This window comes from Nicotiana tabacum, chromosome 19, assembly GCF_000715075.1.
Source record: "Nicotiana tabacum cultivar K326 chromosome 19, ASM71507v2, whole genome shotgun sequence".
Lineage (NCBI taxonomy): Eukaryota > Viridiplantae > Streptophyta > Magnoliopsida > Solanales > Solanaceae > Nicotiana > Nicotiana tabacum.
In genome coordinates, this window is record NC_134098.1 from 57,928,450 (window position 1) to 57,950,855 (window position 22,406).

The following is a 22,406-nucleotide window of genomic DNA, read 5'->3' on the forward strand; positions in this document are numbered from 1 at the left end:
ATGAATAGAAGTAATTATCAATAGACTTAGATAACAAGAGTGTTTTCTTGACAGTAGTATATATCCAAAATATGATTATAAATAGTGTTTGCATCATTAAAATATGACATCCTACTTTGACTAAATCCAAGAAGTTTTTATTGATTATTCATCTTCTTCTGTATAGAAACAAAACATGTTAGTAATAATGAGGTACTTGAGATTGTTTTTGTTTTCAAGTGTATTTTCTTTCTGAATTCAAGTATATCCACTTACAAGCTTAGATACTTGGGTACACCTAATAATGCATGATTATATATTTTTGTGCAGTATAACATAGATATACTACACTAGTTGCATGTAACTATTTATTTTGACAAGCTTACATACAGAATATTAGTACACGAATATATGTACTGCATCCAATTTTTATTGGTATTAGTTCTGGTCATTTTTAATTAACTTATGCATATAATAATGAAAGGTGAGTCATAGTACATTTTATCCTATTATAACATTGATTAAGGATAAGATGGTGGGTTTAAGTATCACTGCACCATGAGAGTAAGACATCGGGTTCGTGTCTTGATGATCCGTGATGATAAAAGTTGGGTAATTTGAGTCCCAATTTAGTATGGCCCAACATGCCTTTATATTGGTAAGGCATTGTGTTTGAGTCCCAATGCGCCATATTGATGATATAATGATGACTAAAGAAAAATAATGTATTTTGCATGAAAAAATATAACACTTGTCCCACTTGATTTGTTCCATTCTTGAAGTGAATGTGATAGCAATGCATAATAAGTTTAAATGAAGACAAGTAGTTAACGAATGAATATTGGTGTGACAAATGAAAAAATAATAATAGTCATCATTATGGTAATTATAAAATGAGAGAACAATAATGATTCTCAAAATATATCCTTCAAAAGGTGAAGGCAATGTTTACCATCAAAATGGTATGAAAAAATAATAAAGTACGTCGCTATGATTATACTCCATTCTTTGAAGAAAATATGACTTGTGATAAACATTGAGAATGCTGACCCATTCATGAAGGTGAATATGGCAATATGTGATAAAAGTAATGAATAAAGACATGCAATGCATGATTGGATTAATACCACACAACTCACAACTCACCTCTAAGGGAGGTTTGAGTGAAATAAAGAGAATAAATATTATTGTGTGGTTACATGAATATGTCATTGGTCGCGTACATGTGATACGCCAAAAATATTTTGGCATGCCTTATAAAAGTTATTAAAGGTAAAATTAAAGCAAAAAATAATTTTGCTTATGATGATTTGACCATGACAATTATTATTATATGATTTTCTCCGTAAAAAAGATATTCACCATATGGATGGTGTAACAAAAGATCTTATAGTACAAAATCAATTGAAAGCTCCGGAAGTGCTAATTTATTACTACCTGGATGGGTAAAATTGTTCATGACATTAATATTATAGTAAGTCTCAAAAGAAACTTTTTGAGTTTCAAATGTACAAGCCAAAGTGGTTGGCATATTGATACTATAAATGAAAGGAATACTAAATATCTTCAAATTACTATAACCATACTGGGTAAATATAAAAGGCTACCTGATTTTTCTTCTATTTATACTATACAAGTATACGCATGATGATGCAATCACATACCACAAGTAAACTAGAGGTTTACTGAAACAAATATTAGTTGGCATGACCGGTTGACCATCCCGGTTCAATTATAATGCGAAAAATTAATTGAGAATTACATTGGCATATATTGAATAAATAGAAGATTCTTCGAGAATTCTCTTGTGCTGCTTATTCTAATGATATACCAATTGGGATTGAATCCCTTGATTTCTGGAACGAATAAAAAGTGATAAATATATGGGCCCAGTCACCTGCCATGTGGATCGTTTACTATTATATGATTTTAATAGATGCATCTATTATATAGTCACATGTGTATTTGTTATCAACTTGCAGTTTGCCTTTTGCAAGATTGATTGCTCAAATTATTAGAGCACAGTTCCATAATATAAATTATGATGATTTATTTTGATAATGCGAGTTTAAATCCAAGTTGGTTTAGCAGAAATTGTATGCCTCCAATTATAGCTAAACTATTAGTTATGAGAACAAAATTTTCAAAATAAAATTTTGTATGTGATGTATTAGTTAATATACAGCAACACTTGTACGTATCTAGCCAAGTTATGATAAGTTCTCCCTATCACAATCGGTTCAGGGTCAGGAACCAAATAATTTCTATCTAAAATTATGAATGTGCTATATGATTTATTTGTTCTACCACAATACATAAAGATGGATCCCCAAATAAGGCTAGGGATATGTGTTGGTGATACCAACAATAGGGAGAGAAAATGGGCAGTTGAAAAAGTAATGTATGTAATGAATTATTATGAGTAGATCTAGATCCTCGTACGAAAAAATGTGAACTTGAAGTTCAAGTGATAATTCATTTGCAAAATATTGCCAGGCGTATTTGCTGACCCAAAGCTAAATGTCATATTCCAACTGCTAATGCTCCTAATAAAATAAAGTTCATAATGAATAGAGTCTATGGCATGCATGAAGCATAATAGACTAATCGGTTCAAAAGATAAAACTCTTTGAAGAAGGAGAGGAGCAAATGTTCAAGATGGTCATAATAAGGAGGCAAGTGCTCTAGAAGAGCACCACGACATAACACTTCATAAGACCTCATGGGAGAGGCTCATGTACCTGAAAATAATGAGATAAAGAGATCTTAATAAGTTATGTCTTTATTGGGTAATAATAGAACCGATATAAAATGATCGTCGACGATATTGTTAATATAATGTAGCGCTCAATATTATTAATATTGACGAGGATCTTGAGCTTAAATCTGTCATGAAATTTGGAAAGATAAATGATTGGCCAAATAAAAAATACACAATGAAAATTGATTTCACCTGAAAAATATGAAGTTGGACGGATAGTACCAATACTTGAAAGTTTAAAGTCAGTGGAGGTATAAATGTATTTTTATGCGGAAAAAAAAAGGTTAAGTCAATATACATAAAGACGACTTGTGTCACAAGAAGATTTGTAAATATCCTGGCACTAATTATATAGAGACATGTTCTCCTGTGGTGGATGTAGTCATTTCAGGTTTTAATCAGGCAATACATGAAAAACTTGATATGCGTATAATGAAAATCATTGAAGGATTTAAATTTTTCTGAAGCATATTAAGGTTTTCAAAAAATTTATTAAATAAAACTTCAAAAATTATTATACGGATTGAAATAATTAGGGCGCATGTGGTATAATCGTCCGAGTGAGTACCTGTTGAAAGAATGGTACAAGAATGATTCAATTTGTCATTGTGTCTTTATAAAAAGATCTGGATCTGAATTTGTTATAATCGATGTGTATGTTGATGATTTAAATATCATTGGAACTCCTGGGGAGCTTTCTAAAGCAGTGGACTGTTTAAAGAAATAATTCGAAATGAAAGATCTTGGAAAGACAAGATTTTATCTTGGTCTATAAATTGAGTATATGAAAGATGAAATTTTTATCCATCAATCAGCATACACTGAAAATATTTTAAAGCGATTCTATATGGATATATAAAGCACATCCATTGAGTACCCTGATGGTTGTGAGATCACTCGATATAAATAAAGATCCATTCTGACCTCATGAAAATAATGAAGAGTTTCTTGGTCCTGAAATACCATATCTTAGTACAATCGGTGCACTAATGTATCTTACTAACACTACAAGGCCCGATAAAACTTTTTCAGTTAATGTCTTAGCAAGATATAGCTCTCCTCCTACAATGAGACATTGGAATGGAATCAAACACATATTGCGGTATCTAAAAGGGACTATCGATATGGGCTTATTTTATGGCAATGATTGCAATTCCGATCTTGTTGGTTATGCCGATACTGGGTATTTATCTGACCCACACAAGGCTTGATCTCAAACAGGCTGTGTGTTTATATGTGGAGGCACTGTCATATCTTGGTGATCGACTAAGCAATTAATCGTGGTACTTCATCTAATCATGCTGAGATAATTGTCATTCATGAAGCAAGTCGAGAATGTATATGGTTGAGGTCTATAATACATCTTATTCGAGACAAATGTGGTTTGAAGTGTGACAAACTACCCACATTTTATATGAAGACAATACAATATGCATAGTCCAATTGAAGAGAGGATTCATAAAATGAGATAGCACAAGGCACATTTCACCAAAGTTATTTTTCACACATGATCTTCAAAAGAATGGCGATATCAATGTGCAACTGATTCGTTCAAGTAATAATATGGCTGATTTGTTCACCAAATCTCTACCAACGTTAACCTTCAAGAAACTAGTGTACAAGATTGGGATGCGAAGGCTCGGGGATATGAATTGAAGTTAATACGTGTTATACTCTTTTTTCCTTTCAAGGTTTTTTTCCCACGGGGTTTTCCTTGCAAGGTTTTTAACGAGGCAACCAAAAGGCGTATTTCTAAACATGTGTACTCTTTTTCCTTCACTGAGATTTTTTTTCCCATTGGATTTTTTCCTAATAAGGTTTTAACGAGGCACATTATCTATGGACATCCAAGGGGGAGTGTTATAAGAAAATTAAATTATGGTGGATGTCTACTCTTATCCATTATCTCCATAACTCCCAATACTCTAATAATTATGGAGTTATGATTGTAACTCCATAACCTCCTCCATGATCTTTCTCTCAAATAATTAATGACATGTTCAATGACATATTTTGCAATAGTGATTCTTCACTTTTCATGCCTATATAAAGGTCTTGTAATAGATAGGAAAATACACACAATTGAAGAAGAAATAAGAATCTCTCCTCTCTTTCTCTCTATATCTCTTAGCTTATTTTTCTTTGTTCTATATTGTTACTTTGAGCTATATTTCATAACATTTTCGATATCAATTTCAAAATATTCCTTTTTTTTCAAACAGCAACCGAATATCGTCTTCAAGTTTTTCTTAACAAATAAAACTGTCTTCAAGGACTATTCTTTGAAATTGTTGCTCATGGTGTTTCCCAAAAAATCTTCTTCCACTTATAAAATACTAACAGATCTTTTAAAGTGAAGAAACTATAATTGTCCTACTATGAGCTGCCATTGGTTTTTGGAGGAAAGGAGCAATCTCTTGATCAAGTTTGTGTTCTTCACTGTCACCTTTATCTTTAGTCCATTAGAGATCAATCTGGTCAACAATGCAATTGAAGATATTGGATAAGGGAGGAGGCATTATTTTTACTCCTATTCCTATTAAAGAAAAATTAGGTAATATGTGAGGTGGGACAAAATCATTTTGGATTTTTAAACTTTTTGACGTGTCAATCGATCATTAGAAACAAACATGTCTCTTTCGTCTCACATCATGCTGCTTCATTTAACAAATTAATCAATGTCGTTTCAGGTGTCAATTCTCGCCAAATAAAGTATCCCGACCAGGATGAAAATGTCTTCTAATCTACTCTATAAAAAAGGTATTACCAAGTTGAATATTCTATCATAACTTCGAAATTGATTGAAGACCGGACATTAACTCACTGAACATCTTAATTCTTAGTGGGTAACAGTGTATAAAGGACATTTGTGAAGGAAGAGAATGGATAAACACAACGGATGAAAAAAAAATCCAATTAATACAGCATTCTGACCTCTTAAAATGAACTAAAGAATTAGCATAGGAAAATTCTACAATAGAATTGTTTAAACATGTAGATTGCTTTTTGTATAAATCTTAAATATGAGACTCACTTCACTTACGGATTCTTTACTAGTTGCTAGAGCGATCGAAGTCAATCAAAATTCGATGTTTTTGAGTTCCAAGACGTCAGGTTTTCATTGAAGAAAATTGTAATAATGCATAGATGCATAAATCTTATTATACCACTCCTACTAAACAAGCCAATATTAGCTGAGAGAAACGAGCAGCACCTTGTATAAATTGGGCAGAGCTTAAATAAGCAAGCTCTTATCGGTGAAAGCCATTTTGCATTAGCCTATGTAGCTAACATTTTTCAGCTAGTTGCTAAATTAGTTGTGCGCCTACCCCCTCCTCACTTTGGAAAGACTTTTAGATCAGAGAGAGTACATACATCGCTTTTAAAATATGATGATTTGATCGAAAGAGTACATACATCGCTGTAAAAGATTTACAGGTAATGCCATTACCCATTAAATCAGTTGAATCGCTACCCTTTCATTTACCCTATCTGTTTTTTCTCACCCCCAACACATTCCTATTATGGTATTTCGAGAGAATAGAACTTGGAAGCCTCACAACAGATAAATGATTAGTTGTGGATTGGCACAGGGTACTGCAAACTGCAATCATACAGACAAATCATAGTTGAAGTGTTAAAATGATGTACTTTTACTATGTTGTAGAATGTGTTTTTGATCAATGGAACGTATTCCAATATACTGGTATGCCAGCAATACAGCTCCACTACAGCCATTCAACGAGGCTTGAAGCGCTCGTGCCACAGCTTAGCACCAGCTAGTAAACTTGGAAAATATGGTATACTGCAATCGAACAGGCTGTTATGACTTATGAATTGCTTTCTGTTCTTTCCCAAAATCAAAGAAAACATTTTTCAACGGGTTCAGTTAATAAAAAGACTTTGAAATATGCTCCTCTCTGACAAGGTATAATCTGGGAATGCAAATAACTGAAGCAACTATCACTGTCTATATCACAACCTTAAAACCATAATATTGATCCTTCATACAAAGGCAAAAGTAGACTTAACAACCCGAGCATCAAAACATAACATAACTAGATAATCATGGCATAGTATCAGTTTTGCAAGTAACAAGAAAAAACACCTACTACAGATATTAAACTTTCACCAATTACGCTATTATGATGAAATGCTATATAGTGCTACCAACTAGAAAAACATGGAGAACAGCCTCTTCAGCAATCTTCGTCTAACTCTGAACAAGGCCCTGTACACCCAAAAACAAACAGAATTTTAAGTAACTTAATTTTTTGACAGGTTGATGAGCAAGCAGAATCTATAAGTAACATATACAGCAAGTATAACACACTGAAGAAAAAGAGAAGTGGCATACCTAGTCAACAGCCAGGTATGATCAACAATCTCCAGAGGCAGAAAGGAACTTTTAGCAGAGAAACAAGTGGAACAACCACTTAGGAGACCCTTATTAGACTTCACAAGAGGAAAGCTCAATAGGCAACTTACCTAAGAGCAGGAGAAGAAAAGGATATAACTAACTTTTACGTCCCACTTACCAATTTTCATTCCAAAAAACAGAAAATGGTGAAGGGGAAAACACAACTTAGAGAAGGGAAAGTATGAGTTAGATCCTATTCAAGGTTAAGGAAAACAAATGACAAGGAACACAGATGAAACGAACGCTGACCAGCCAATTCAGGCATCATGGATTTGTAAGGAATAAGGGGGTACCTAATACTCCATACAGTAGAAGATTTTGATATTGAATTGCCCAGTAATAGAGGGAAGGATTCTAAATTCAAGATCAGAGAGCCAAGAATTTAGTCAGTGTATAAAACAAAAGTCTGAAAGAAAGCTGTCCACCTAACCTGATCAGAGCCCTAGTATATGTACAATCTGTTTGACAAACTAAAGCTAACTGATTATGAAGAGACGACGAGGAATGAACAATCTATTGAGAAAAGTATAATCAAGAACGAGAATTCGATATCACACGTAATGTGATCAGCCAGAGCATTAAAGATAATTGAGCAACCAGTTCTGAAGGCTCAGCAAGGAAACTGCCAAATATACCAAAACTACCGCAATACCAAGATTCTTCTGTCCATTGACCTCTCCACAAACACGCCTCCATGTTGTTGCACCACTACTGAATTTAACCCCTGTCTGCTTATAAGACTAATCAGCTTTGAATCTACCAAGAAATGTTGATCAACCTGCCATTGTTCATCTCATACAACCTAAACCACCAAAAGACTATAACAACTATTGTAGCCCATCCACCATTGAACCAAAGCTGCTCTCCAGTTCCACCACAACAAAAGCTAAGCAACTAACACCAAGTCAAGCTAAAGACTGATTCATTATTCACCTATATACAATCTACTTAAAAACCAACTTGCAAACTAGATAACTGCCTTATTTATAAGTTCTTCACTAACCCCTCATCACACACTCATCAATCTATATTTCAAGATTGAGAATGCGACGAAGAGTCTGTGTCGCAGAGTCAGTAGTATCAAATAAAATGCCCGGAGATGGGCTGCGCTCACGGGTCGGAGAAGCAGGTGCAGATTTAGCCAAGGGATGCAAATCAATATCAGAGGGTGAAACAGGCAAGTCAAGAGACACAGTCCTTTTAGGCTTGAGAGAAAATTTGGGCATAGGCAAAGAACTAGGGGGAGGTGAGTTTGAGTAAGCTGGTCCAGCCCAAAGTTCAGAGTAAGCAAATTCATCATTCAAAGACTCAAATTTTCTAGATTCAGCACCAACTTTAATGTTAATTGGTATTGAAATTGCACTACTTGGGGTTGATTTTTTTGGTGTGGAGTAGGATATTAATGGGGTAGGAAGTATACCGGCACCTGAATCAAAAGTCCGGCAATTAATCTCCTTAAAACCAACAGAAGGAGGTGAACCAAAATGCCCAAATCGAGCATGGGATTGAACCCTAGTAGTTCTATCATAGTACTGATTCTTATGCTGAGAAACAATAACAAGTGTCTCCATTTCTGAATTAAACAACCGATTCAACCTCACTACTTTATCCCAAAAACCTGAAGATCTAGTACAACAGTGTCAATGCTTCCTCGCACATATACTTGTACGTATACCTATCAACAATCACCACTTCACTCTTCAGTTTCTTCAGATCTATCAGCAGGAACAAAAACAAAATTCAGAAAATTCAAAATAATCACAAGAAAAATGACTAACCCGAAAGCTAAAAAGAAAAACCCATTAGAAAAAAAGTTCATACGAAATCAGTTACTAAGAAAATACTAAACGAGATTTACCTGATAAGCCCAGAAAATGTACAGTGATTGAACCCTGAGGTTCTAATTTGTGTGAAATTTATCTTAAGCGCTAAGCTAGATCTATATTTACTCTTTGTATGTTAAGAAGATATTTGGTCAGTACTATTTGGTATGGGAGCTTGTGCTCTTTGCCTCTTCGTTTATCACAACATTGGAAGTTCAGCCACTGAGCTTTTTGATACGTTAGTAGAATCTCCGGATTCGAAATGTCCATTAGTCGTATTTTAAATTTCAGCACAGGTCCGACAAGACTATTACAGAATTAGCCTCATAGATGGGTTGAATAACAAAATGCCACTACACTTATATTTGCATCTTATATTCCAATATTTTGACTATAAAATACTATATGGAGCTGGAATGGCATGATTCTGAATAGGATAGAGAATATTAAAACCTATGCATTGTTAGTTCAACTATATATTTTTCATGATTGAATTAGTTCGCCAAACAACAATTTTTTTAGGGTGGTATTGAGTCGATTTTTGCACACTTCAGTTATTCTGTCGGGTATTTGTTACTTGATATCAACGTAGATTTCAAATCACTTTGTCATTAAACTACAGTTCTACGTAGACAATTAATTTGATATTTTAGCTAATTAAATTATTCTTGCAAGGAAATATATAATATATCCATTCAATTTACTGTTCTTGATCTATGTCTCGTGACAATATTTTTATAGTTCTTAAATGAAATTACAAAATGTTGAAATAGTTGAATACTTCCACGTAACTTTTCTGAGCAGTGCACTCAAAACTTAAAACCAGTGAAAATACCATAACACCTACTCCTATTTTATTTTTATATAAGTACGTATATAATTTAAGTTATTCAACAATTTATGTCAGTTGAACCACAAAAGATAAGATAGCAATTACATTCACTGTTCATATGCATCATTTAATCTGTCAATGAAGTTTCATGCTTATACAGATAGTGGTAAACACACAAATAGTACATGTCATAAGAAGATTGATGATCCAATTCTAGCTATATATTATATATATGGGGAGACAAATTTATGGTCATTACAAATATCCTCTTAGTTATATATATTTTGGGAGACAGCTTAAAAAAAAATAATTCAAACGGTAACTTATTATATGAAATTATTTATTTATATTATATAAGTATATATTATTAAGTTACACACATATAAATGGAGGTGGTGGATAATTTAGTAAATGGAGACAAGTTGAAGAGGAGGAACCCAATATTTAGGCCCCAACGGCTGAAAATCAGAAGCCACTGATTACAAGTGGCCGAAAGATGGGGGCCATGACAAGGTCATGAGTTGGTTCTACGCATGTGGCATGAATAAATAAAGTAAAGATAAAGATGAAAGAGTGGAAAAAGAAAGGAATACTGTAGTTGTTTTGGAATAAATATATGTAGAGCTGTGTGGGGCTTCTTACATGCACAAGTGTCGGTTTAATAGGGGGTGATGGAAAAGTGAGCCAAGTCTTTGCTTTGTCATTTGGGGTTCTTTTCTTTCAGGGTTTACAAAGGAATTTGAGACATTTTGATGTCAAAGCCTTCACTTAACCTTAATCTATGAGCTAATTCATAAATACTCTCATTATCTGCTTTCAACTTTCAATTACACACTTAAACTTTGAAAATAGTTTATTACTTTCTCTAAATTATAAGTATTATTATTTTGAAATATCGAAGGTATGTCGGAAACAGTATCTCTAACCTTCATAAGCTAAAAGTAAGATCTGTATGTACACTATTGTCACGCCCCAAACTCGGGGAGCGTGACCGACGCTCAACCGAGTAAACCCAGTTGAACAAACCTGTTAGATTTTATTCTACCCAAACTCATTCATGAAATAATAGGAGATGTACTCCATTAATCAAACACTGAAAAGATTTCATTAACAACATCCTTTTTCATTCCCATTAGCAGCTTCCTTCATAATTTTCAAAATATTATGACTTTATAGAATTAATGAAAAATATGATTTTCAAATACCAACATATCTAGTTCAGTTTCCAACATCAACCACAACCCACAATCTGTCTACGGAGCCTCTAAATACAATAGAAGAGTAATATGAAAATGCCGGCAAAAAGGCTCCGGCTATACCTCAAAACACAGTACATGAGAAACAAAAGATACATGACCCCGAAATAAAGTGGGGCTCACCAAATCAGCTGAAAAGAGTGTACTGCTATCACCGATCAATGTCGTCTGCTGTAAAACCACCTGCATCCATTAAAGATGCAGCGCCCCCGACAAAAGGGACGTTAGTACTGTCGAATAGCACTAGTATGTATAACTAAAAATTCTCTTTCAAAATAGAATGTCCATATAAGAAAAGGCAACACATAGAAACAACAAGTCACAATCAACAATATTAAAATATAATAATTTTCAAAATACAAACTTCATATATAATTTTGGTTGGGAGATCATTAGCACCGATATACCACCGTCTTTGTTAGCACGGAGTCTGATCACGCCCGATCGGCTAGGCCATCTCCCCACGAACAATGTAGTTTGACATGTGATGCGAAAGAAAATTGTTACCAAGAGTAGTACAACCATATGCCAATATGGCGTCTGATCCCCACCTGATCAGATAGGCCGCCTTCCCACATATGCCGTGCGGGTTGACTTTTCCAATCCACAAAGATTTCAGTTTCATCCCAATTAAGGGGAGTAATATCACAATTTTCCAAAGGTTTCAATTTCATACCAAATAAGGGGAATAATCACAATCCACCCCTACACCGGCACGTGTAGTTTCAGGTATGGGTCTTATGACCCACCCTTCCTCGGTTTTGCTAATGATGCTCCCAAAAATATTTTGATTTGATTTGCAAATAGAAATATCATAAATACAATTGTACTCACCTCAACATCTTTCACATCGTATACATTCTCACTAGTATTCCCAGTCACTCACAACGATAATATTTTCTTGGCTCATTAGGCCATTCACAAGATTCTTTATTCCTGGCACGATGGCCGTATTTCATATTCCACACTTTCACCTCTTTCAATTTCAAAGATCACCATCAAGTATCAACATATAGGATATTTCAGAAATCATATACTTCAAATCTATCTGAAATGGAAACTTCAAACACAAATGGTTTCTTCCCAAAGAATGAAGCATACCATCCAACAATAGAAACACGCATGAAAATCATAAATAATCAATACATCATTTATTCTTACAATGCTCTTCCCTAGCAATGACAATGTACCAGTTCAACACATGAGTATATAGAATTCGAATCACACTAGATATATTTATAAAGCAAAGCGTTAGTTAAAGCAACCACTAATGGGCATGAATTGAGTATAAAAGCTTTTAGGTAATTCTATCTTCAAAGTCATTTTTAAACAATTGAGTCGAGGCTCATTTCATATTCTTTATCGCATCTTCTCAAATCATTTGCACTACTAGACACAATCATAACTTAAATGCTTGGCACGTTGGCCACACTCTATATCCCCAATTAACTTATTTCACTTCCAACCATCTTTATAGATTATCAACAATAAGATATTTCCAAATCAAGATTTTAGGTACACATATGAGCAATTAAGAGTCTTAAGAATATTGAGATTTTCTCACACAATTTGGCATACTATCTTTCATTGAAACACGATTCAAAGCCATAACCTTTTAATACGCAACCCATACTTTGAAAATTATGGAAACATTATGGAATTCAATTCCAAGAGAGAAAGTTTAGCCAACATACCTTGCTTTCAGCTTTCCTTAAATTACCATTAGGGTTTTCTCTCTCTCTAAAATACTCGCCCTTCTCTCTAAAACATCAGAATATTTGCTCAAAAATAACCATTTGCGTGTATTTAACGAAGTAGGGTCGGGTTGTAAGAACCCAAAAATGGAGCTCCGGAACAGATTCTGCGGTCGCATATCGGTCGCATAATTACAGACCAAAACGATTAAAAATCTGTCAGTATATGCGGGCACTATGCGGTCCACATAACTATTATGCGATCGCATAATGCACCGCATAATAGTTATGCAGTCGCATAGTCGACCGCATAATTACCCCCAGACTGGCCCTTCTCCTGCTCACTTATGCGGCCATTATGCGGCCCGCAAAGTAATTATGCGGTCGCATAATGGACCGCATAAACGCGCTTTCCCGCCAAAAAATTTTCTTTACTTTTCGGTGCATTGCTCAACCCAAAAAGTCCGAATCGCGCCTCGCAAATTCGCCGCAAAGATTTTATACCATCCTCAAACATGTAAACCTACTCTGGCACCACGAAACCTTGAATTCACTTGCAAAATTTACGAGATTTTACACTGAAATACTTCAAAATTTTCCAGGGTGTTACAACTACCCTCCTCGAACGTCATTTGTGAAATATATTGAATTTATTATTGTTGTTGTATTAATTTGAGACACCAACTTATATAGAGAATGTATTTACCTTTGAGAAGCAAAAAAGAAGTTAACATAAAGATAAATTTTTATACATTTTTATAAATTTATAAAAATTTATCTTTATTAATTTTTAAATAAAAATAAATTTTATACATTCATATGTTAAAAATCAAACAGTTTTAATCATTTAGTATCCAGATTTGAATACACATCTTACTATTCAGATGTGTATTCAGATTTATATGTCTTAATCTTTATTAGCATCTTGATATTCAGATGTGTATTCAAATTTAAATATTTTAATCTTTAAAAAAAAAAACAAATGAGGCAAGATTTCTTTCATTTGCCCCGTGGAAAAAGATGGGAATTTAAATAATGCAGGTTTTGATTTTTTTTTTTTTTTTTTTTTGTGTGTGTAAGATGATAATTTTTACGGATTAGATTGCTTGATAGAAGTAGTTGATTTTGTAAGAAAGGTGTTCACCACTTAGCTAAAAGGTTGATTCTTGCTTGTCAAAAATTGAAACTATGTTGAACACCATTTTCTCCCCCAGCTCTCTTCCTCTCTCTTCCTCCATTTTTTATGGCTAGACGTAAAGTGAAAAAATAGGGGAAAATTACCTATAAGGAGAGTTAATGACACGTGGCAACGTGTGCATACACTCTCTTATTTTTTATCTTTGTATATTACTTTACTAATAATGGTGGTGGAAGATATATAGTTTAAACAAGCATGAAGGTAATACGTCTCATAAGTGTGTGATTAAAATTTTGAAATTATTATCACTAAACTATCATTCAAAGGTTTACTAAAAAGGGAGGAAGTTGTCAACAACCTATAAAATGAAATTTCAACATATTAACAAAGAATTCACAGTCTAATTGGGTCAATTGTACATTTTTAATTCTGTCTAATCTTTTAAGCTATCATCTTAAACAAATTTTGAGGCTAGTGGCCTTGGCCTTGATAACAACTCAAGACATTTTTTATATTTTCTCACAAGACCATGTAATGGCCTGTTTGGCCAAGCTTCTCAAGAGGCTAATTTATTTTTATTTTTTTAAAGTATTTTTTTTCTATCTTGAGGTATTTGACCAAGCTTTTTTGAGAAAAAAATACTTTTAAAAAGAAATAGAAGCAATTTCTGATAAGCAGAAAAAAGTAGTTTCTTCCCGAAAACAGAAGTAGAAGTAATTTTGACTTTTCTTCTTACCAAAAATACCCTTGATAAAATATGGTAAATACCAAAATAACCGTTAAACCGAATACTTAGGATATTAATGTATAAATATTTCTTACTATTTTTAGGATAACTTTATATATAGTGACGGTAGGGGTGAATGCTTTTATATTTGTTGAATGATTTTTATATATTTAACTTATATTAAAAAAATTAAGTACTTTTAAATTTTATTTTCACATTTTACTTAAATAAAAGAAAAAATTTAATTATTACCTGTAATAATAAATTTTTAAGATTATTTATTTACTTATAATATTAACTATTAAGTAAATCTATTTATGTTCTTTTGAGTAATTTGATACCTAAAAGCACTTTCTGAAAAGTTTGGCCAAACACAAATTATTGTTCAAAAGTACTTTTCAGAGTGATTAGTCAAAAATAAATTGTTTCTCTCCAACAATACTTTTTTCAAAAATATTTTTGAAAAAAATACATCTCAAAATAAGTTGATTTCTCCGGTTTGGCCAAACACGCTATAAATCTACTTTCTTTTTGCCCTCTGATGTCCTTTCGTTTCTCATTCAAATCACTTTTTCTTGCCGAAAGGGATATCCCCAATTGAACACTATGTTCATGCCAAAGGGATGCCCATTTCTCAAACTTGTTCCTAAAAGTCATATCATGAGCTGTTGACTAGGCCACTGATTTTTGTTTTATTTAATTACTCATAGAGAATCCATGTTGTGTTGTTAACTTCTGCAGTCCGAATTTTTTTGTTTAATTAACTGTGGTATTCGCCGCTCACTCATTCAAAGCTAACGGATAATGAACTTAAGGCTCATTTGAAAGAAAATACTTCTTACCATAATTATCCATTTTCAGAATTAATAAAATTGAGTCTCGTTATCATCTAATCCATATATCATCTCGCTAACAAAATTGGAGCTAGGACCATTTCTGTAATCATCTATTCTCTGTTAATAGTAGCGAACTGTCTCAATCTTCAACAGAAATAATCTGTTTTATGTGTTTAGATAGTAATTTTCGGAAAACAATCTTTCAGCTGCTTTTTTCTTTTTATGAACAAATAATTACTGATATTATGTCTCTTGTTGCACACTTCTGGCCCATAATCCCATACTGAGCCACACGGGTTCACAACAATACCTCAAACCTCAAAAAGAATCTTGTCCTCAAGGTTCGAGTAAAACAGAAAATGCAGCAATATCTGCTTGACCTTGTCAACAGCAAACAGTAAATGCAAAGCAAAAGTAGGATAGTTGGTTTTCTCTTCCCATAGTTCCGCCTGACATCTAGGTAGTAGAAGCATAACAGTACAACAATTAGCATCACCATCTGGCCGCAATGAGATCAATCTAGCTAAGTGTGAAGTTGCACCACGTATTTGGTCTTGGAGTAAAAACAATGTTATCCAATCAAAGGAGTCCTCAAACTTCAAAACACTAGCCTGCATGAGTTGCTGGACTTTAGCTTCTGAAAGTTTTGAAGCAAGCCGAGCCAATCTAGATTTTATTCTTTCATAAGTGATTGTTCCACTATTGTTTGTATCCATGCTCACGAACACATATTTTAGATACTTGATTTCTTCTTCTGAAAAATCTGCTGCAATGACCTTTATTGCTGGTTTTATGAGATTGCCTATTACCCTGAACTGCTTCAGTTTGGACAACACTACATGGTCTATTGGCTTGTCTGATGCTTCCTCCCATTGAAGCCATGGTTGTTCAATAACTTTTTCTGAAATACTTCTCTGTTTCGTATCCTCTGGAAGCATTGTTGGAACTAGGGCCGTTGCATTATTTGTTATAGATGGCCATGGACTAAGGAGAAAGTCATTTACTCCATCGATGAAGATATGAAATCCAAAATTAGTTTCTTGCATTGCATATTCATCCTTGCTAACCAACAGGGAACTCTCTAGCTTAAGCTCCTTATGCATAACAACCATGAAATGGCCATTGTGGACTACATTTGGAAGCTGTCTAAAACTATCAGCAGGATCTTTCTCTAACGAACATCCTCGGGTGATGGTTCCATCAAACAACTTCCCTCCATCACACAGTACCATCAGAAGGTGCATATAACACTTGTCCTAATAAAATGATGTAGGTAAAGTAGTCGAGCGATTCAGTACTATGCAATTCAGAAATAAACACTGAAAATTCTGTCGCAAAGACTGCTTAATGATTAACACGAACTCTTTCAACCAAATTGGGTTGCAAACTCAACCAACAAGATATCATCAGGAACATATGTCTCAATATCAGGGACCTCATTAGCCAATATGAACTTTTTATCACGTGGCAGAACAGACACGCGGTTAAGAAAAAGAATCACCCATGACTCCTTATGTGAAATTGGACTTAGCAGAAGACTATTTAGAACCCTTTGAGGAATGTTGTCAAATACTAAGACTACAATGGTTCATGATTTTTCCTCCTCCACAATAGTAGTTCCACTTTGGGTTTCCATTCTAATTGAAACAAAAGGAAAGCACTAAGAAATTAAAATTACTGAGTGAACTTTCTATCAAGTCAGTAGCTATCTCAAAATTATCCACAAAGCCAAATACACCAGAATGTAGTGTAATGGGCAAGTACCGTGATTTATCTAACTGTACATTCATGTGCTCAAATAAAATGTGTGGAGGAACAGACTCACCGGGATCAAATGGAAGGTATATAGATATATGCTCATGAATCAATCTGATTTCCTCCAAAATCAAGAGGCCATTCCTATCCTCGGGTGATTCGACCACTTCATTATCAACCAAAGCTTGACCGGCATGGTACGAAAAATTATCAAACGCCTGACTCACATCAGTTCTAGAGTGCTTGTCATCTTCATATGTAACTATGCTACCTTCTCCATTGCCAATGATAAAACGAAGTCTATAGGCAGGGATAATGAGATGGGTATTTCCACAATCTTCACTCTCCGACTCCCGCTCTTTGCTGAGAACAGGACAAATAATCTCAAAGTCATCTGCCATAGGTGAGAACTCTTGAAAAGTTTGCCCAGCTCCTTGAGAAAAATCATCAAACACCTCGCCTTCGCGTGTTGCTTAGGATCCCTTAATTGGATCGATACTTGCCGAAACTAGATCTTCAGAAACATGTGTAGATTGCATAAGAGAAGCACTTACCTCATCTTTGTGAGAGCTTTCATCAAACACCTGGACATTATCTGAGTTTCCATTATTTGAATCAGATTCCATTGCATCAGTAAGGAGTAAGGACGTTAACATCTGATCTCTCTGTAGCAAACACCTTGGAACAACAGCAACCATGTGACATATTGTCGAACACCTGTGCTTCAATTTCTGTAGAATATTCCTTGATTGTAGCCATGCGACCTTCTGGTAATGCGAGATGTTGTTTACGAAAACGAATTCGCATATTTGCAGCAAAGTGTTCCCAATCCGTCAATTGCTTGTTCTGGAGAAGCCAACGGAATCACTCCAATGCCTCACCGTCTAGGTAAATAGATGCGCGTAATAATTTGTTATTTTCCGATGTGCCATAGAATTCAAAGTAGTGTTCGCCTGAGAAATCCATAACTCTGGATCCTCGCCACTAAATCGTGGGAATTCCACCAGAGTAGACTTACTCGTTATAAGATTTTCAATCAACTCATGTAACAGTGAATGAATTTCAGCGATATCCTCCGACCACGAATCCTCACGCCCTTAATTGAATCATCGATAGTTTGAAATATTTGGTCTTCCATTGAATACCACCGGATGATTGCCCCAATGAAACAAATTGGATATTACACCCAAACCAACTGATTATATTAACTCATTAAACATAATTACAATAACCAAATATCAATAGAACAGTAGAAAATAACACTAAAGGAAATAAAGAGTAAATGAGAAGAGTAATTGCAACCTAAAGCTAAGAAGAAAGGGATGAGAGACAGACTAGCATAGGAGATGAGAAGAACAGACTAAGCCGAGGCTTCAACATAATTGGCATCCCTGTATTCCCCCCACAACAAATATAATGTCCTAGCATTCTATTCAGTTGTTTAGTCATTGAGCCTTTTCTCAATTTAGCTCCAGGCTCAATACTCCCAACTGGATCAGCTTTGTTGCACACTTCTGGCCCATAATCTGTAACAACTCCAAAATACATATTATATTGATGGTAGTATCTAACGATTACAGCTCAATGAAGTAGAACAACAGTAATGACAATACAAAATGTAGAAGCTAAGTAAGATAGAATAGAACCAAAGAAGGGCATGAGAAGCTAGACTCATAATTGGGGAGGAGAGGACTCAGGCATTTTTCTCAACAGTATTCACATCACCTCAAATCACGGACCATTGTCTAATTACACGCATATGACTCAACCTGGATCCCAAATTAACCTGGCACTATTGCTTGTACTCGACCCAATAGTTCTTTTCAACCCAATAGCTACTTGTATGAGATTGGGCTGGTGCCGGTTCATAACAATACTCCCATCCTCAATAAGAACCTTGTCCTCAAGGTTCGAGTCAAGAATAGTGATGCTCGCAAGCTCCCAACCAATTATCTCAAAACCATGGCATGCTTTATGATTTGAGGAAAATATATGATATGATACACCTGTTATGAGCCGATTAAAACTTTGGTAATTGTGGCTCTTAATAGATAGTACCAGATGTATTAACTGAAATGCCATCATAACCTGCCATGTAACTTTACATGTCTTTGCTTGCCCTCTTAGCCGTAAGCTAAATGAGAGAACCAAGACAAACATTCTAGTAGTGAACCTCCACAAAAGCATGAACTCGATGAAATGGAAACTGACTTTTTGCGGCACTTGAAACTCTTCCACCAAGTTGTAGTAAACTTCCCAATCAGTCCAAGCATTTAACAGTATTGAATTATAAGAAGAGGATAACCATGGATTACCACCCAATGTAATGCATACGTAAGAAAACATCCTCAGATAGCTTATCAAAATGGTGATAATATTTGCAATGCCCCTTGTTGTCCATTCTTCTTCAGCATCATTTCCTGATGAAAAGGAAAAAACAATTGTGTTAGCTTGCATTAATAGAAAGGAGTCCGCAGTGAAATCTGTCGTGGTCGCAGTAGAGTCATTTTCTTCTTTGCCAAGAGAAATATTCACACGATACGCCACAATATAAGGAATAGCCTCGGATAACTGGATGCCGAAAACTCCATCAAGAGTATTGTTAGGATCAAAAGGAATTTGGAAAGCTCTACAATACAGACAACACCCCTTAATATATTCAGACCCAACGCTAGAGTTATCCACCTTGAAGTTCTGATAAACAGTATTAGAAGCTCGCTCTCCACCAAATCTCTCGATTGCACCTGCTACGAGATGCGTCTTCATGTGATGTTGGGTGATGTCATAATATTCTATAGTGAAGTCTTTCACTAATCTAACCAGCACAATAGTGGAAACAACCAGTCCACTTGAAAGTTGTAAACTTCATTCATGACACCACATGGAACCTTCAAATCAATGTTTATTAATAGTACATTCCACCTCCTTCCATGTGTCATAAAAGATTAGGATAGAAGAAACAAAAGCCAACCTGATAATAGTCCTAAAAGAGATGCTACACACATGCATATGTCCAAGTTTCCTAAGAGTTCCATCATTAATAGCATAATTAGAATCTAGACCACCAATAACAACTTCTATTAGAATATTTTTGCCTACACTCTTTGTTGTTGCCCTTTTATATGCATCAACATTATAACTCCACTGAATTGTCAAGAGTGTAATGCAGGAGGTCCCCAAGGCTGATCGCTTGAATCCATTAGGCTTTAAATTGCCCAAAGCATCACAAAATACACAATTTCTTGTGAGTATAAGAGATGTGGTAACCAAACTAGTTCCAGGGTCAAATGGAAAATCTATTCCAAATTGATCAAGGAAAAATTGATGCGAAGTTATAAGAAGTGCAACATGACCAGGTGCATTGTAGGAGTCGAATGTACTTCTGTTTATAAACTGGTCACAATTGCTAGCGGAAAGAGTACGAGGAAACTCCTCCAAGCGTTGAGCAAGCTCGAGTCCATGTTGAGGGTAGACCTTTTTGGAGTGTCCAGCAAATAATTGATACCGACAATCATCTAAAACTTTGTGAATATCAAACATGGCTAGGTCATAGGGAATAGAGAATGTTGAATTAATCCTTAATGAAGGCTTCTTTATAATTGCAGCAACACACTGTAGAGGTTCATCTCTAATGACAACAGTTTCATTAAACCATAACATCAACGTGAAAGTTAAAGCATGATATAACTCACTTAGCTCAAGAGCCTTTCTACTCAGAAAAGACCTCATCTGATCAATAAGGTATTGCTCCTCAATTTGAGTAGTAGCATCATCAACATAACATACAAATGGATTTGCTATAGGCTCTCCCCGTAGCTTGTACATTGCATAAGACTTTATATCACCATCACTGTGTTCAATACCCAGTTCAACTCTACCTGAAGAAACCTTAAATTCCTTCCCCGTGTCGAACCACTTGTCCATATAACCACAAATTGGTAAGCCAATATCTCTTGCATTATTGCTATGCTCTGAATATATATATGACAGTCCTTTTGTCGTTTTGCAGTCAATAACAGTGAATCATGTTGCCCAGTAGCAACCCAATTGCATTTGTGTAAGTCAAAATCATAATGAAGCCATAATATCTTTTGAATCGTCCCAACAATTGGATATGCTATTCCAACAAATCTCCCAATAGCATTTGACATGACAAATCCTTGACTAGCAAAAGGAATCTGATAACCTATTTTATCCCCTAGAGGAGAATTTTCAAACTCCCGAGCTACATTGTTTAGTGCGTTTCCCTCGGTGGCATTGTCGAATGCTGCAGCAGTCACCTCGGTTTGCAAGGTCTCACAGCTAGACTGGAGTAAGCTATCATTCTCGCAAAAATTGCCATTGATCACCTTGTCAATGGCCGTGGTTGAATTTTCTTCATCAGCGACACGAATCGGGGGATCCGGAATGCTTACGCTAGCTGTTGTAATGAAAGAGTTGTCATCTACTGATTGTCTAGTTTCAAAAGTGGATACCGACTCAGATTTGTTTATGTGAGAGCTTCTATCAAACACATGGACCTCCTCTGATTTTGCAATGTTTAAAGTTGATGTTGTTGTATCAGTAAGGACTTTAACCTCTGATTTCTCAGTGTCAAACACCTTGGAACAACAGCCATGTGATATTTTGTCGAACACCTGGGCTTCGATCTATGTGGAATATTCCTTAATTGCATCCAAATGACCTTTCGGCGGCTCGAGACGCCGTTTACGAAAGCGAATCAACACTTTCTCAGTAAAATGATCCCAATCCGCCAATTGTTTGTTCTGGGAAAGCCATTGGCACCACTTCAAAGCTTCTCCATCGAGATAGGACGAGGCGAGAAGTAAATTGTTGTTTTCTGAAATTCCATAGAATTTAAAGTATCGTTCAACATGAGAAATCCATAATTTTGGATTCTCGCCACAGAATCGTCGGAATTCCAGCCTAGTAGGCTTACTCGTTTCAACATTTCCCACCAACTCATGTAACAGTGAACGGATATCAGCCATCATGACCTTAATTAGATCGTCAATTCGACATATTTGGTCCTCCATTGAAACCTCTCAATGAAAGCACCAATGTAACAATTCTAAATACGGATTATATTGATGTTAGTATCTAATGATTACAACTCAACTAAGTAGAACAATGATAATGGAAATACAAAATATAAAAGCTAAGTAAGATAGAATAGAACCAAAGA

General features: G+C 35.0%; 1 protein-coding gene and 1 long non-coding RNA gene across 2 annotated transcripts; both read right to left on the reverse strand.

Annotated features, from left to right (window-relative positions):
* Positions 1-6,688: 6,688 nt before the first annotated feature.
* LOC107771878 (uncharacterized) lies at positions 6,689-9,237 on the reverse strand. Its single transcript, XR_001644904.2, has 3 exons — positions 9,019-9,237; positions 7,098-8,875; positions 6,689-6,971 (listed from the first exon to the last, which is right to left on the reverse strand). It is a non-coding gene; the product is annotated as an uncharacterized LOC107771878 (long non-coding RNA).
* Positions 9,238-15,660: 6,423 nt separating this feature from the next.
* Positions 15,661-17,461, reverse strand: LOC107771879 (calcium-dependent protein kinase 19-like). Its single transcript, XM_016591338.2, has 2 exons — positions 17,292-17,461; positions 15,661-16,722 (listed from the first exon to the last, which is right to left on the reverse strand). The coding sequence occupies exons 1-2, from the start codon at positions 17,325-17,327 to the stop codon at positions 15,778-15,780; spliced, it is 981 nt and encodes a 326-aa protein (XP_016446824.1). The 5' UTR covers positions 17,328-17,461; the 3' UTR covers positions 15,661-15,777.
* Positions 17,462-22,406: the final 4,945 nt, after the last annotated feature.

Coding starts and splice junctions, on each gene's coding strand:
- LOC107771879 (XM_016591338.2), bottom strand. CDS start 17,327: ATGAGCATATATCTATATACCTTCCATTTGATCCCG. Junction 16,723..17,291: donor ATACCTTCCATTTGATCCCG/GTGAGTCTGTTC, acceptor TCATTTTATTAG/GACAAGTGTTATATGCACCT.